This window comes from Falco cherrug, chromosome 6 (genome assembly GCF_023634085.1).
Source record: "Falco cherrug isolate bFalChe1 chromosome 6, bFalChe1.pri, whole genome shotgun sequence".
NCBI lineage: Eukaryota > Metazoa > Chordata > Aves > Falconiformes > Falconidae > Falco > Falco cherrug.
The window spans coordinates 11,319,533-11,335,099 of record NC_073702.1 but is presented as its reverse complement, the minus strand read 5'-3'; the positions used below and the strand labels follow the sequence as shown (position 1 = coordinate 11,335,099).

General features: G+C 38.3%; 1 protein-coding gene across 1 annotated transcript in view; it reads left to right on the top strand.

Annotated features, from left to right (window-relative positions):
• The window catches only part of CD109 (CD109 molecule), an 83,478-nt gene that overhangs the window by 19,103 nt on the left and 48,808 nt on the right, over positions 1-15,567 (top strand). Inside the window, exons 4-9 of the mRNA XM_055714682.1 lie at positions 2,012-2,242; positions 2,389-2,514; positions 11,299-11,338; positions 11,923-12,007; positions 14,202-14,298; positions 15,382-15,517. Coding sequence (XP_055570657.1) covers positions 2,012-2,242; positions 2,389-2,514; positions 11,299-11,338; positions 11,923-12,007; positions 14,202-14,298; positions 15,382-15,517 — 715 coding nt within the window. The remainder of the gene's footprint in view (positions 1-2,011; positions 2,243-2,388; positions 2,515-11,298; positions 11,339-11,922; positions 12,008-14,201; positions 14,299-15,381; positions 15,518-15,567) is intronic.

Genomic DNA, 15,567 nt, shown 5'->3' with positions numbered 1-15,567 from the left:
TACAAAGAAATCAAAGACAGTCCTTGCAAGTATGTTAAAATAATGCTGTAAGAGCACAATTCACCACTATGATGAGACAAAACAACCTGTTTTCCCCCCATTTTGATTTTGAATATTTATAATGTTTCCTGGACTTCTTGTAGGGTATCCTGTCTGCATTTTAAGGACTACACCTTCTTTAATAAATGATAATATTCATAAATTAATCAATTTTTAGGTAATATTTGACAGATACAGGAACTAAGGCTGTTTTCCTCCTATTTAATATATTCCAGAATACTTGGCATGGAATTTGGAGAGTGTTGAAATATGTGAATCATATGTTCTTGGCAATGTGTATACGAAAACCTGCAGTTGAAGAAAATGCAGGATCTATTTCAGTGTGGACCTTTGCACCTAAAATGTAGTTATATAAGTCCAGATTTTAAAGGGGGAATCTCTTCTTCCTGTGTCATCATACGCCTGCTTATGGGTGGAAAAAAAGAGCCTGTTTATTTTTCCCCTTCCTGGCTTGTTTTCTAAAACAGAGTCAACAGAGAGGGATGACACTGGAGTTGATTCCTCTTTATAGGTAAACACACAGAGAAGGAAACAATACTTGATACATTTGCATCTCCTTCGTTTGTCATCCTGTGACATTTTTTCCTGTTTGGGAATTTCTGTTACCTCACTGTGGGCTCTTAAAATTAGTTTTGACAGCATGACAGCCTTTCATTATGGAGCTTGGTAGGATACTTTTGAAGTGCTGTGCCTGGTGAGTTAACAGCTGTAATTTTCATTACCAGTGTAAGAGGAGTGCTTTGTTTCCATATGTTATGCTGAAAAATGCAAGCCTGTCTGTTTTAGTTGTCTTGACTTCAGAGGTTTTACTCCAGATTTACTGTTGTAACTGCAAACAGAAGCATGTGACTCTTAAGCTTTTTAGCAGGGCTACTTGTTGGAACGAGCTGTGTATTGTGTTAAAACCCTTCTTCTTCAAAGAGACACTCTTAAGCACGCGGCAGTACAGAAGCAGGCATCTGGGCAGGGATGTCCCTGGGGGTCCTTCGTTGTCCGTGTAGGCTGTGCTTGAGTGAAATTGCCGTGTGCTGCAGCAGCTCTGCTTCAAGAGTTTTAACCTCCGTGGCTGGGATTCCGCCCACCTAAATTTAGGAAATGAACTGATGCGTCTGAGTTAGGAGCTCTGTTTCCTCTGCCCACTAGGGAGACAGACAGGGAGACCTGTGCATGGGTATTCTGAGCTTACGTGGTCTAAATTTCCTTGCCAGTGGTATGTGTGTTTACTGCCGGCACTGAAGGAGCCTTCAATGTCTATCCTAAATAAGTTAACTGTATAGAATGTCTCTTCCTTTATTCCTTAATATTTTGGGAAGAATACTTATTTTACTTTCTAGATCAGTCGCAATATGTGCTGTAATTATGAATCACTAAACTGAAATGAGACAAAAGCAGTGAGCTTTCTATTGAAAAACAGTACCCCATCTCACGAGATCTTCATTCTCAGTATTTTTCTATCCCATAGGACATGAAGCACAAGCTTGTAAAAAGAAGTGCAAGGTTTTCTTGCTGTCCTTATCTTGCCCTCATATAGCTTCTTTAGCTCTTTCATTTCTGGAAAATTCATTACCAAAAAGTGATAAAGTCAGAGAAATATTAGCCCGCAATATCAAACCCAAGAAATTTCTAAATACCTATGAAAAGAAAAGATAGAGCGCAATCTGTGTGTGAGTCTGTGGCGTGCATAGATACATGGATTGTTGGAAACTTGATTAGTACTGAAAATCGGATGCAAATATGTTAAAAGATGCTTCTGCTAACACATTTTCAGGTAATTGTTGAAATGACATTTTAAAGCCATGAAGTCCTCTCTTTTTTTCAGAATTTACATACAATGATAAGTTCAGGAGTATGTCAGTTCTTTATGTCAAGTGTTTTTGGAACAATAATATCTTCAAGAATATTTGGATAGTTAACAGAGAGTTAAATATAGTTAACGCTATTGTCTTTTTAGTTGCCTTTGAACAGTGCTTCTGGGAGTTATGAATTACTGGTGGAAGGCCATGCTGATGGCCGGCGCATCTTCTCTAACCGTACCAGCTTGATGTACATGTCAAAGAGCATCTCTGTGTTCATCCAGACTGATAAATCTATGTATAAACCAGGACAAGATGTGATGTTTCGGATTGTCACTGTCTACCCTGATCTCAAACCTTACAAAGCATCTCTGAATATATATATCCGAGTAAGTATCTGCAGGAACCTAAGTTATACATAGAAATCTGTCATATGTTCCCACTTTATGTGACAAATAGAGATCATATGTATTGCTACCTAAATCTTGTTAGCAAGACTGCTCACATTTAATATGCAGCCTGACTTTTCTCCTAGGACCCTCGGAAGAAATTGATTCAGCAGTGGTTGATGGAGCAGGGTGATTTGGGCATAGTTTCCAGGAAATTTCAGTTATCAATGAACCCTCCGCTAGGAGACTGGTCCATAGAGGTGGAAGTGAATGTGAGTATTAACATTGCCAATCCCAGAGAGATTTCAGTTCTCCTGATAATGTGAATAACATTGTGTTTGTGTTTGTTTTTGTGAAGCAAAACCAGAAGTAAACATAGACCATGAGATGAAGAAATCCTTCTCTCATGGCAAACTCAGGATATTATGCAAACCTCACAAAACTTTAACTAGTGTGTAGTTCTATAAGGAAAGATATAAAAAAAGCATACATATTTTATCCTAAGGTCTGTGCTGTGTTTTGATTCTGTACAAAAGTTATTTAAAAAGTGAAGGGTTTTAACATTAATATAAAGATCTTATAGACTACTAGTCTTTTTTTTTTTAAGTGAAATGCCCTTACATTCATTTTATAAGTGAATATACAGAAATTTGTTGTGCCCTGCTGTACAGCTAGTCTCAAGGGTTGTGGAATCAAAGACTATTTAGAAATCTCTGCCTAGTTTCAGGGGCGTTTCAGCAGTTCATGGTGACTTGAGTAGTTGCTGAGGAAGAACTAACTATGCAAGATAGAAAAGGTAAATAGTAAAGCAAAACTGTTGCATAACAAAACCAGTATGATCTAGTTTGCACGTTGCTGTTGATAGTAGTTCTATCAGTCCAGTCCTTTCAGCTGTACACTCCTCATACACTGTGGAATATGTTGCAAAAAGAACTGGAGGTTCACCTGTTCAAAACTTTGTGTCAGGTTTATTCAGCCTGCATTAAATGCCCTTAATTTGGGAACTGCATTTCTGACTTGGCTTGCAGTGGCTGTTAGAGACATTTAGCAAGTACAAACAGGGCTGCTTAATGTTCTCTAATGAGAGAGATGATGGGGTGGAAACCAGAAAAACTCATGTGATCATGTATTACTTGGGAGTAATATTTACCAGTACTATTTATATGCTCAATAGTTTTCTATAGGCTGAGGTAGGTGAGGGTGGTGCTCCAGTGAGTGTCAGGACTGGATTTTTTGGAAACATTCTCATGTGGGTGTGGAGCCGTTACTATTGTCCTTGACAGGAAAGATGTTTTAAGTTGTTCCTGCCCTTGTCCCTGTGCTCAGCCACTCCTTCCCATCTCTGAGCTGCTATTCAATAGCTTCTCAGTCATGCTGAGGCAGCTGTAGTAAGGCTGAGATCTAAAGCATGCCAGGGAAGTGACCCAGACGGAAAAGCATCTCTGTGTTTTTCTTTGCCTAACGCAGAAAGACTGGTTTATTGATCTGGTTGACAGCACAGCCCCACTCAGCTACACAGGTGCTTTTCAGGAGGTGGGGAAGTGTGGCTCAGATGTGGGAACAAAGGCTGGTGACAGTGCTGGGCTCCTTCAATAGCTCGCTTGCCAGGCAAAAAAAACTTTCTGCAAAGGTTTGAGTAATCCTGAAGTCAGGAGGATGCCGCTGAAGGAATTGAAGCAGCTTTTTTTACGTTCTGAATATGAGTGCCACACCCTCCTGAAACAAAACCAAAAGACAAGGAAAAAGAAAATTGTAAAATTGAAAGAAAAATGCTTTGTAGATTCTTCTGGGCTAATGAAACAGCTGTGAGAAAACAGACAAGTGAAATCTTAGTGGACTGTAGTTGATGGTATTCTAAATTTTAGCCATTTAGTACTACTGTAGAAGGTTAATGACTCTGGGAAAAACATATGACAGGGTGGGAGTATCTCTCAAACCATGAGTAATGAGGAGAAAGTAAATAGGGAATATTTTGTTCACTATTTCTCCTGATGCATAGCTAGAGGGCATGAGGTGATGGAGATGAAGAGCAATTTCAAAATAATTAAAACAGCGTAATTGAACTGTGAGGCACAGCACTGGTGGATGTTGTGAAGACTGAAAACTCAGGTGGGATCAAAAGATGACTGGACAAATTCACAGAAGTACACTCTATTAAGTACTGTTAACTAGAAAGCCCTGAGGCTTGAGCTGACAGTGTCACTGCTGGCTACCCTGGCTGATGCTGTTCTCTAGGTGCTGAACCTTGGCTGCTGCCAAAGACTGGACATCGGCCTTCATGTTAGACCTACCAGGGTACAACCTTTCCCAGGTTGTCTTTTATCATATTTTAATCTAATTTTGCCTAGGATTAGATTTTGAAAACGTAGGGCTTTAACATAGAGTGTTTGGGGTTCTTAAGTTCTAAGTGCTCCAGCAGTATGAAGAATATCCAGGGGCAGGGATGATGCTCATCACTCTAGATATCTTTTTCTGTTCACCATTGTTACAGGAGATGATTCATGGTGGAAAGTACAGCATAATGCTTTTGGTACATTTTGCGAAGTGCTCGCTTGGGAAAAGATAAACTTCAGCAGAACAGGAGCGTGATTATTTTTTTCGTTTACAGAAGAAATGGTTAATATTCAAGAAACAATAAATGGAAAAAAAAGGAACTAGGAGATAGCTGTCAATAGAAATGAAAGTCTGGACTCTTGTTTATTTGTAGGAAATATAAAGATCCCAAGGAAAACTTGGTGGTTGATAGAAGTATGAAAGTATTTCTGCTAGAAACAAAATAAATTCTAATGGTGGCAGAGCCCAGTAACATGAGGAAACAGTAATTATGTGGCAGAGATGGAAACATTTAATAGGGGTGATTATTTTGAGTGGTTAAGTGAATCTCAGTGTGGGGAAATTTGAAAAGACCATCAGAAGGTGAATGTCTTTAACAGAAAGAGTAAGTGAGTTAACATGGGAAACTATAGAGCTGTCATCTGGCATGAGAAAAATGACTACAAAGGTGATTTGGGATTCCACTGATAAAGAGTTAAAATCTTCAAGGCTACTATGGATTTGTTATTGAGGTAGATTTACTGATGTAACAGATTTTTTAAAAGCTTTTCACTATACAAAATCCAATGAAAAACAGCAATGTATGTAAAGTCTGTCAAAAAAGGGTGGATTGATTTTTGGGCAATTGACGCTCACCCAGGGTGTTTCTAATATAAATTGATGACAGAGTTAGCCACGTCAGTGGGAGACTGCAGAAGTCCCATCTGATGACTATATATCAAGAGATCAAATGAACGAATGGATTTATTGATTACAGTCTGTGAGTGCTGTTATGGGTTTTAAAAGGCTTTTTAATCTAGTGGAGAAAAGCATAGTATGAACCAACCAATAGAAATTGAAGCCAGACAAATTCTTCGGCATGTATACATCTTTCATTGATGAGGCTCTTTAATCACTGGAACAAACAAAAAAAATGGGAGTGAGGGCTTCTCTGTTACTTGATGTTTTAGCACCAGGAATAATTGTCTTTTTGGAAGATGCATTGTAATAATGCAGATTGCTGGAGTAGCTGAATACTAGGGTAACCTAACCTGGCGTAAAAGGAGATCAGGCTAAATGGTTCCTTCTGATATTAAACTCTTGGAATTGAAAATTAAAATAGAGGAGAAAAAGAACAGAATATTATATTAAAAAAAAAAAAAAAGTTGTAGGCTTTGGGGTCCAGAAAAACCTGGCTAGCCTTACAACACTTATAAGGATTCCTGTGGGAATAAAATAGCAATGCCAACTCCCACACATAGAAACTTATATCTACCTTCAAACTCCTTTCCCTCCATCATTCACACCTGCTCTACTTTAATTTTCCAATTCCATGTTGAATATAATGACAAAGCAGTATGTATTATTTCTGTAGCATTGGATAAGGCTGTCATATGCAGAGATTATTAAATAACTATTGCAATATTCACACTGTTACACTAGGTGTGTCTAGTGGGTTATCTCACAGACTTACTTTTCTGATAGCATGTGGTACCTTTGGGTTAATTAAATCTGCAAGAAACCGTGCAGAATAAAGGAAAAAAACTTTCCTGATGGGAAACTCTTTGTGGTTCTCTTAGTTCCAAGTGAGCTTATACCTTGAAATACAAGGTCATATGGAATGGGATTCAGCTTGAGTTTTAAGATGTGTGGATGTCTTTATAGGTGATGTGGGGGAGTTTTAGTTGGTATTCAGTGAAAGCTAGTGAGGGACCTGGATCACTCCAAATGGATAATCCTAGCTATTGCCTGGATATCCCTCGCTGTTCTGCAGCTATTCTGCTATCCAAGGGAGGTGCAGGTTTTTACTGTGTTTTGTATAAAGTTACATAGAATCACCAATCCCTTCCTGATAACAGAGGTCACTGAGAACTTGGATTTACTGCTAAGGAATACTTAGTATATGCCTGGCATTTTTATGAGATATGCCTACCTATCCTTAACTAGTACTGCTATCGCAGCTTGGGGATCTACTCAGGGCTTTAGGAACATCTTCAGATGGCAAACCCAGGCTGATCTCCCCATGACTTGGCTATCCAGATGCCATGATGTGAGCTTTCTAGTTAAACAGTTGGCTGTGCAGCCTTTCTGTATCAGGTTTCCCTCTTGTCTTTGAAGAGCACTGTTAAGACAGTAAATAACTTTTCCCTTCTAGTGGTTACAGATCAGTTCCCAAGTGTACTGAGTTTGGATTCCTGGAAGTACTGCCTCTGAATCCTGTTTTAAAACAGGTTCTGGCTGCTTGCTTCTGTTAAACATCCTGTAGTACTTTTTATTAAGAGTTCAGGTGTTAGTACAGCTGTTCCAAGAAAACTCAAGACAGAGTAATTACAGTCTGGTTCCCAAGTCTCCACCTTGTATTTTAGTTGGGTATCTTATATTTCCTGTTGTGGAAACTGTTGCTGAAAGGCTTCTAGTTGCTGAGTGTTAGTAGTAGGCATCTCTGACCAGAAGTTGTTCCTAGTTATAAGGCATTTTGTAATCTAATTTATGGAAGTTGTTATTTGGAAATTTATGTTCAAATACTGAAAAGCAGTAATTTTCAGGTACAAGTAGGACTTTCTGAAAGATTTTTGAAAAGTATTATATCTTTTTAGAAGCTTCAGCTGTAAAGCAACTTTCAGAATCAACTGGGGTTGGTGATATACTTTACACTTTGAATTTTTTAACTTTTGAGGTTTTATGTATATTACAGCGTATCCACAGTGAATTCTGTGATGCTACAGATTTCACATTTGATGCGCTGAGTTTGAGGTTATATATATCACTGCTTTAAAAAAGTGTCACCTTCCTTCAAAATCAGACTGTATGAAAAAGCTTTGGAATTGGCTGTGTATTCAATAGTTTGCAAATGAGCACTAATATTTAATCAGGATCTGATCGCGTGAATACCGCTGATGCAGGTGGGACTCCGCTTAGTTTCTGGAGACTGTGCTGGTGGATTTAAACAGGAGTCTGGGAATTCACAGAGAATTTTATTTCTGCGTTTATCTCCTGCCTCTGAACATAAAGCACGAAAGTGATCATGAAATCCTTCTGTTAATTCCTGTAGATAAAAATCTGTTGTATTTAGCTGCAAAGCAGAGGTGGAGGAGTCTTTCTGAGGCGGGCCGTGAGATGGCAGTGCAGCCATGGGGATACAGCCGGCGCTGGCTTCCTCAGGGCAAAGCCCTGAGACCGCACCTGGAGTCTTTCCTGATGCTGTAACTTGTGACGCATTGTAGGTGTCAAAGAAATAAGAAAATGGACCTAGACCAGATTAGTTTCAGGGACTTTAGCTTGCCAAAGAAGAAGAAAAAAACTGGGTGGAAAAATTATTGTGATCTCACTTGTCGGATTAGACCCAAATGATTTCAAACAAGATTTGCTCATCACAGCAGAGCAAAAGCTGGACTGCAGTTGTTAGTGATTCTCAGATGTCAGGATCCACAGCATCTAAGGCTGAACTGCAGAAAGGCTCGTTAATATTCACAATATCTTAAGGATATCTTTTTGGCACTGTTTCTTAATACTCTGGGCAGTGTGCACAGAATGTAACAGATGTTCTGCAGTTTTAAGAAATGCTGATTTAGAGCAAAATGCTAGTAGTCTGTGTGGGTGAGTGTGTTTAGGAAGCAGGAGAAGGCGTGGAAGACAAAACCGACTAGAATAAAGCAGCTCTGGAAACAAGTGGAATAGACATGATGTTGTTTTCCTATCTTCAAGAAAAAGTATCTCGTGTTGTGTGTGTAACTGCTTGTCTTAAAAGCCACCACTCCTGGAAACTGGTTTAACAACTTCCACTCCAAAATATTTGAACAATATTTGCCAGAGAGACAGCCCTGCCCTGAGGAACTAAAATGATGTGGAGTGGTTGAAGTGCTGTTACTTGTCCTATTCCAAACCAGTTTGGCTGAAAAGTGTGTGTTAGCGGGAAATCTGGCTTGGTGTTCAAATCATCAGGATGACCTAGTAGGGTCTTTTCATTTCCCTGCACTGTGAAGCATGGCTTGCTTTCTGTCATTAAGGTTGTCATTTTAGAGAAAGCGAAGCCAAATATGCTACTCTCACTTTAATCTTTGTCTTTGTTTTCTACTGTTTACAGTTCTGCTAGCTTTTAATTACTTGTTTAATTTATTTATTTTTTTTTTTACTTCTAAGGTAAGTCAACAAGTGAAACAAAATCTCATTTTCAAGGGAGATGCTTTTTCATCCTGCCAGCTGGAGTAACATTCTGTTCTTGGTTTGCGTAACTGCAAGGGTGACATATATATACACTTATCATTGGAAATAAAAGGTGTGCAGAGAACATGAGATAAAATCACTACAGCTCATTTTCCTAAGATACCTGTTCCTAAGATTACCTGATAGTAATGATTGTGGGCTGCAATGCCATTATTTAGCACTTTTTGTTGTAAGGATTATGATCTGCACAAATGTTGTGAAAATAGCGGATTTTACATATATCTTTTCAAACCTAGGAATGTAAATATAGCAATTATTCTGGTGATTGGTGACTTAATAATGAAATTGTAGCAATCTGATTTTTACTTTGATAGAAATGTTTTGCTAGGAAAAGTATAAATATAGGGTAAATAGAGGTTTAAGGGGCTTGGTCTGAGATGCTTAATTTGCAAAGTCATTGATCAGGTAAGTGAGATCAGTTACAATTGTTTCCACCTTGGATCCTGGTCCTAGGGTTTTTTCCATAGGAACTCTCAGTTTATCCCCTCTTGCCACAGACACTCATTCCCATTTGACATGTTTTGATGCTACCTGATGGTTGGTTATCCATATTCAATCTCCTTTGCCCTGTGTTTCAAACCATCTTCGCTGAAATACTCCAGCACATGTGATAACTTGTAGTGGTGTCACTGTTCTCAGGAATAATCAAAGTAATCAGACTTCTGAGCTCTATATCAGCATAACCTCATCACGCAATTGAGCAGAGCTGATAATGTTAACCTTTCCAAAACAGCCACTTCTTAGCGACAGACTGTTGTCTTTCTTGATCTTTCCCTTATTTCCCAGAAGACTCTTAAGTGAAGAGGCAAAACAAGCTTTCAAAAGAGGCCTCTCCCTTCCTGTCCTTTGGGAAGTGGAGATTCTTTTGGTTTCTTAGACTATTTTCCCGGCCCAATTTAGATCAGATTTTCCTCTTGGAAAATCATTGCTCTGGTGTAATTCCTGCATCAAACAAATCAGCTGAGATTCAGAGCTCCAGTTCTAGGCACTGCTGTAAATCACGTCATGATGTTTCCCTGCTGATGGCAGCTTTTGGTATGATGCTGTAAAAAAATGGTTGAACGAGGGTTATATGTCTGTAGACAAATGATGTACATGCCTGTTCAGAATCACTGAATGAGAGTCATTTAGGTTGGAAAAGACCTTTAAGATCATAGAGTCCAACCATAAACCTAGCACTGCCAAGTCCACCACTAAACCATGTCCCTGAGCACCACATCTACACATCTTTTAAATACCATCCAGGGATGGTGACTCAACCACTTCCCTGGGCAGCCTGTTCCATTGCTTGACAACCCTTTTGGTGAATTTTTTCCTAATACTGAATTTAAACCTCTCCTGGTGCTGTTTGAATTTCTTGCACTTTAGCAAGGAAGAACAATTGAGTAAGACAACCGAAAGCAAAATTTATGCCGCTTACTATCATGACTTTTTTGTCAACTGTGATTATACCGAAGAACAAAAACATCTGCTGAATTTTTAATGTTCAGAGAGTGAAAAAACCCTTTAAAATTAATTTCCCAACAATGTGCCATATATAGCCTGGTGTGCCATATCTCAAAGATATGCCAGAATATACTTTCAGATACCCTCCTGAGGAAAATAAGGAAATAAGTAAAAAAATCAGAAAAATAGGAAAATAGAAGAGAATATAAGTAACAATGTATTGTATAGTTGTTTATTTCTTCCATCGATTTTTAACTAACAAATAAACAAGAAAGGAAGATATAACTGAATATCTCTGCTGAAGTATGTACTGTAGACTGTAACAAAATTTTAGCTGCCTTTTGAGTAAGTGAAGAAACTGAGGTTTATACATGCTTTTGAAATGGTCTTGTCCTGTAGATACTGTAGGAGTTTCTCTTTTGTATAGGTATACTTGAGTTAATTTTAAGTGGGCTAGTAAACATACTGCTGGTAAGTCAGTTAATGGTTCATCATGACGACTGAGTACTTATGCTACGTAGTTTTATGCTACCTAGCTTGGATATTTGTTTTTTTATTCAGAAACCAGGCACATGTAGATGTCTGCAGATTGGAAGCTCCACAAGCTCTTCTCACTTAACAGTCTGCCACATGTGAGCTTCTGTGTCCTTCTCTGGTTCAAATACATACTACTGGTTCCTACAGGAGCTCCATAACAGGAGCTGATAATGGCTGAGCCATGATTTAAAATCACATCTGTCAGAAATTGTAATTTACCTTTAAAATGGGTGGGATTTGGCCTCGAAGGTACGTTAAGCTTGCTAATCTAACCACAATTATATGTATTTTCTTGTATGATTTTTTTTTCTCAATAGGGTCAAGTTCATTATCAAAGATTTAAAGTGATGGAATATGGTAAGTGTTACTTAAGGGCATTTAGTAGTGACCAGAATTGGTAGTTGATTCTGCATTAATTTCAACTAGCTTCCCTTAGCTAGTTCCCTTAACATGAACCTTTTGAATACCCCCAGAAATTTCCAAATCTCTTGCTTCTCTGAGACTAATTCTGTGTCCTGGGAAAAATATCATCTTATCAGGTGCCCTGTTTATCTTTGGTAGTTTTACTACTGTACTGTCTGGATGTCATACAGTCTCTAAAATGCCTATCTTAAGCCTATGAGGTGCAGTTATTGTCCCTGTTTTTCCAGGATCTTGCAGACAATGTGTTCATCCCAAATTATCTGTATAATGTCTGATCATGAAGCTTACATGTCTTAGAAGCTTGTGTACAGGCTGCTGTTACGTTGCTTGTTGTTCTCCCTTCAACAACAAGTCAGTCTGGGGCATGCATAGGGCAGGGTTAAAAATCTATCTTATATTCTAAGGAATTCTAAGAAACTGTAGTAGTCTTTATCATATTACACTTCTACCTTTGTTACTAAAAATAAATAAATCAATCACTTGTGTGAATTTAAAGCTTTCTGTAATTTTTTTCCCAGTTTTACCAAAATTTGATGTTATGATAACAATGCCATTATACTACTCTTTGAGAGAGGAAGATGTAACTGGTGTTGTCACTGCAAAGTAAGTAAATCATTGATACCGTTGTCACCCCCACTTTTAAGAAAATTGTGTCAAGTGAAGAATTATATTCAGAATGCTAAAAACGTACCTTCCAGTCAAAATTATTTGACTAACGTCCATTTCTATTTACTGGAACTTGTTATAACGATGTTAGATAGATTTTCATACTTCTAGTTAAGTTCTTTTTTGGTCTGGTAAAGGTATTTCTAGACTATAGCCAGGACATTCTGAGCTACCTTATTCAGAAAATTTTGTGAGTCTTTTGCTTACTATGTATATTTTGAGGCATTTTTTTTGTTCTTATCGCTCTTTTATGGTGCTCTTCAACTTACTGCATCAAGGTCTGTAGGTACAGTAACTATATTTTATTAGACCACTTGGAAAATTTTGCAGACGTCTATGCGCATCCTTCTTGATCCAATTTATCCACGTTGTAGATTTGAAGTACAGGCTTCTCCTGCCTATCACAATACCTATACCTGTAAGTAGTTGAAGAACTAAAAACTCTTGAGAAATTCAGAAGAGACTTCACATAGTCTATGGTATAAATAATACTTTATTTTTCAGTTGAACAAATACCTAAACAAAAAATTAGTATGCATTAATCTCAAATAGAAATTAATTTTATTTTGGGAAGACGAGAGTCAGATAGAGCTACCTGACAGATCCGTTCAAGAAGACCTGAAATAAAAGGTCTTTTGTGATTTTTTTTTTTTAATGCAATAAAATACATACCTTCTAAACAACACTCTGTTTATAAGTGAAATGTTGAAATGATTGTTTAACAAGCTATTTAAATTAAATGTCTGGACTTCTGAGAAAAAGCTTCCTTTCCTAGAGGCAATGCAGCCTAATACTATAAACAATCTAGGTTTCTTTTAAGGGGCAATTTTTAGAAAAAGGTTTTCCTCAACTTTTTTTCCATTCTGTTTTGCTTTTGGAATCCATTATATGCTGATGTGAATTTGGTTTCCTATGTATTTTTGATCTTCTACAGGGTACCTGGCTCCTACATTAGGTATACTCATAGGGTATTTGAAAGTGTATCTGTCTGCTGCAATAAGTCCAGACTTGGATGCCAGTGAATGGTCTGAGATTGAATCCCAGTAGTGCCAAAGTTTTGTTGATATGTCATAATTATTTATAGGGAATTACTTCATTCCTGGTGACTGCTCCTATAGGCATAATGCCTCTGTATACAAAGAGCTTATGTGTCCCTTACACTTGTAGATGTCATAAAATCCTTTTCCTTTCTCATCTCTGGAGTGTTACTAGATTAAGTACAGAGATGCTATCCAATGGCAGTATCATTTCAAGGTTAATGGCAGCTTATTACTGTAATTAGGTCTGCTTGGAAAGACTGAGTTCAGATGCAAGACAGTGTTGTCAGAGTTCTTCCTGTAACTATGCTATTTTATTGTTCTTTCCCTCTGCTTTTCAGCTTTGATATGTCTTAAGTGGCTGCCAAATTCATAATGATTTAAAATACTTAAAGTTATCACATCTTAGTGCATTACTACTGATGGACTAGTGTGATTTTGGCGTGCCCACCTCACCTTTCTCTGTCTAAATCTGATAATGTCATTGTTTCTTTTGTGTATAACACGGAAACATGTATACAAAATGTTTATTTTATTACTGCTTACTGACTTCAGGTTGCTAATGGCATTCTAGAAGTGAGTATGTTACAGTTTTCAGATTTGCCACAGCTGCAAGTTATGTTTGTCATGTAATAATGCCATGATTTCTTTGGACTGTGATTAGTAAGTAATTTGAGTACAGATATCTTGAGGCCTCTCATTTTGTGTTAGCAGCATTTGGGAAGCAAAACGCTTGCACTTCCCACATCTCCTTTTAACTCTACTGTGTATTAGTAATGATGCTGCGTTGGTGTTCTATTCAATGACTTACTTCCAGCTTAGCTTAATATAGTTAATTTTCCTACATTGTACAGCCCATAATAATAGTAATAGGTTTATAGAACTCGTGCAGGGAAGAGCAGCACTGTGCATCTGACTTTAGTGTTGATAAACTGGTCTCAGTATTGAAAATTGTGTTTCAAAGTATAAATGTGTTCTCGCCATGTTTGAGATCGGGAAAAAAATGTTTTAGTAGAATCTTTTGCTTCGAGAGCTCTTCAGGAGCCCAAGCCCCGGCGGTGGCTCCTTGTTTGATTTGGACTGTTGTGTTTCAGGTACACATATGGAAAGCCAGTGAAAGGAACTGTAACGGTCACTTGCCTTTCTGTCTCCTACTGGACAAACAAGAGAAATATAACAACAACAATGGAGGTGAGTCTTCCATTAACAGTTTGCATTATTGCAGACTTTAGACCTGTGTCTCCTTTTGTAGGTTAAATATGCCTGTGACATTCTGGAGCGCTGAGTTCAGCTGGCATGGTCTGAGTGACTTGCAGGGGTAGTGTTAAACTCTCTTTAATTTCCAGAATAAAGTGTCTACATTCAGGCTGCTTGTTGGGATGATATTTGGCTGCTGTGATCCCTTGAACTGTGCCTGGAAGTTATTTTGGAGAGTGCTAGTTGGCCCAGGAAGAAAAAACTTTCCAGGAGCCGCTGTAGCAGCATAGGTGATGGAGGACACATGCCCAGGAACACTCCCTGGCTCTGTGTGTGCCCCTGCATGCTCAGCCCTGTGTTACAAGGCTGGAGGAGACCACTGTAATTCTCTAGGTGGAGCTCTAGAATGATAGAGACCAAAGCCTTTTGCCTACTAATTGCCTAGTAATTACACTGGAGTTACTGTACTAGTTGTAACCTGGAACATGAAATTTAAAAAGGCATGCAGTTTTGTTCTGAAGATTTAAAAGTAGCGATAGATTCATGGCATCTTTTTGCAAAATCAAGCATTCTACATTTGAGCTGTGGGCTACGTTTGAAGCAGGTCCAATTTCTGCTAAATGGTGTGCCTGTCATTTTCTGTTGGCTGACTTCAGCAGTTGGCTGACTTCAGTGCCTTCAGCAGCACTTAGCCTACAGAAGCTCTGAGCTCAGAGATACTGCATAGGGTGTACCACTCCTCCTCAAGCAGGGATCTGTTCATTGTATTTTTCTGTAAAACATAGGCACCACTGCTCTGGCCATGTAGAAGTGTGGGTAATTCTAGTTATTAGGGGAAAAAAAGTAACTTTCTCCATAAGGCATTGTTGACTCTAAAAAGTAACGAACTTCTGGATTTGATAAAAATTGTTACTGAAAGCAAAAAGAGGTCAGTGTTCATAATTCTCTGGTGCTGACCCCCCAGAACTTGTATGTGGGGAGAGTACAGGACTTAATCAGAAATAAGCTGTTGTAGATGGAAAGACATCCTTGGCTTTGCTGGCTCAACAGTTGTTTTTTTTTTTCCCTGAATTGCAGATAAATGGATCTGTGAATATAACCTGTAACAAGCATACGTTGCAAAACTTGAATGCTGATCAGTTGTGGCACCAAGGTGACAATGATTACACAGAGCCAATAGAAATTATCGCTGTGGTCACTGATTCGCTCACAGGTATGTGGTGGTGTCATGTCTTCTGAGAGAAATCCAAGGAGTAGGTGGTA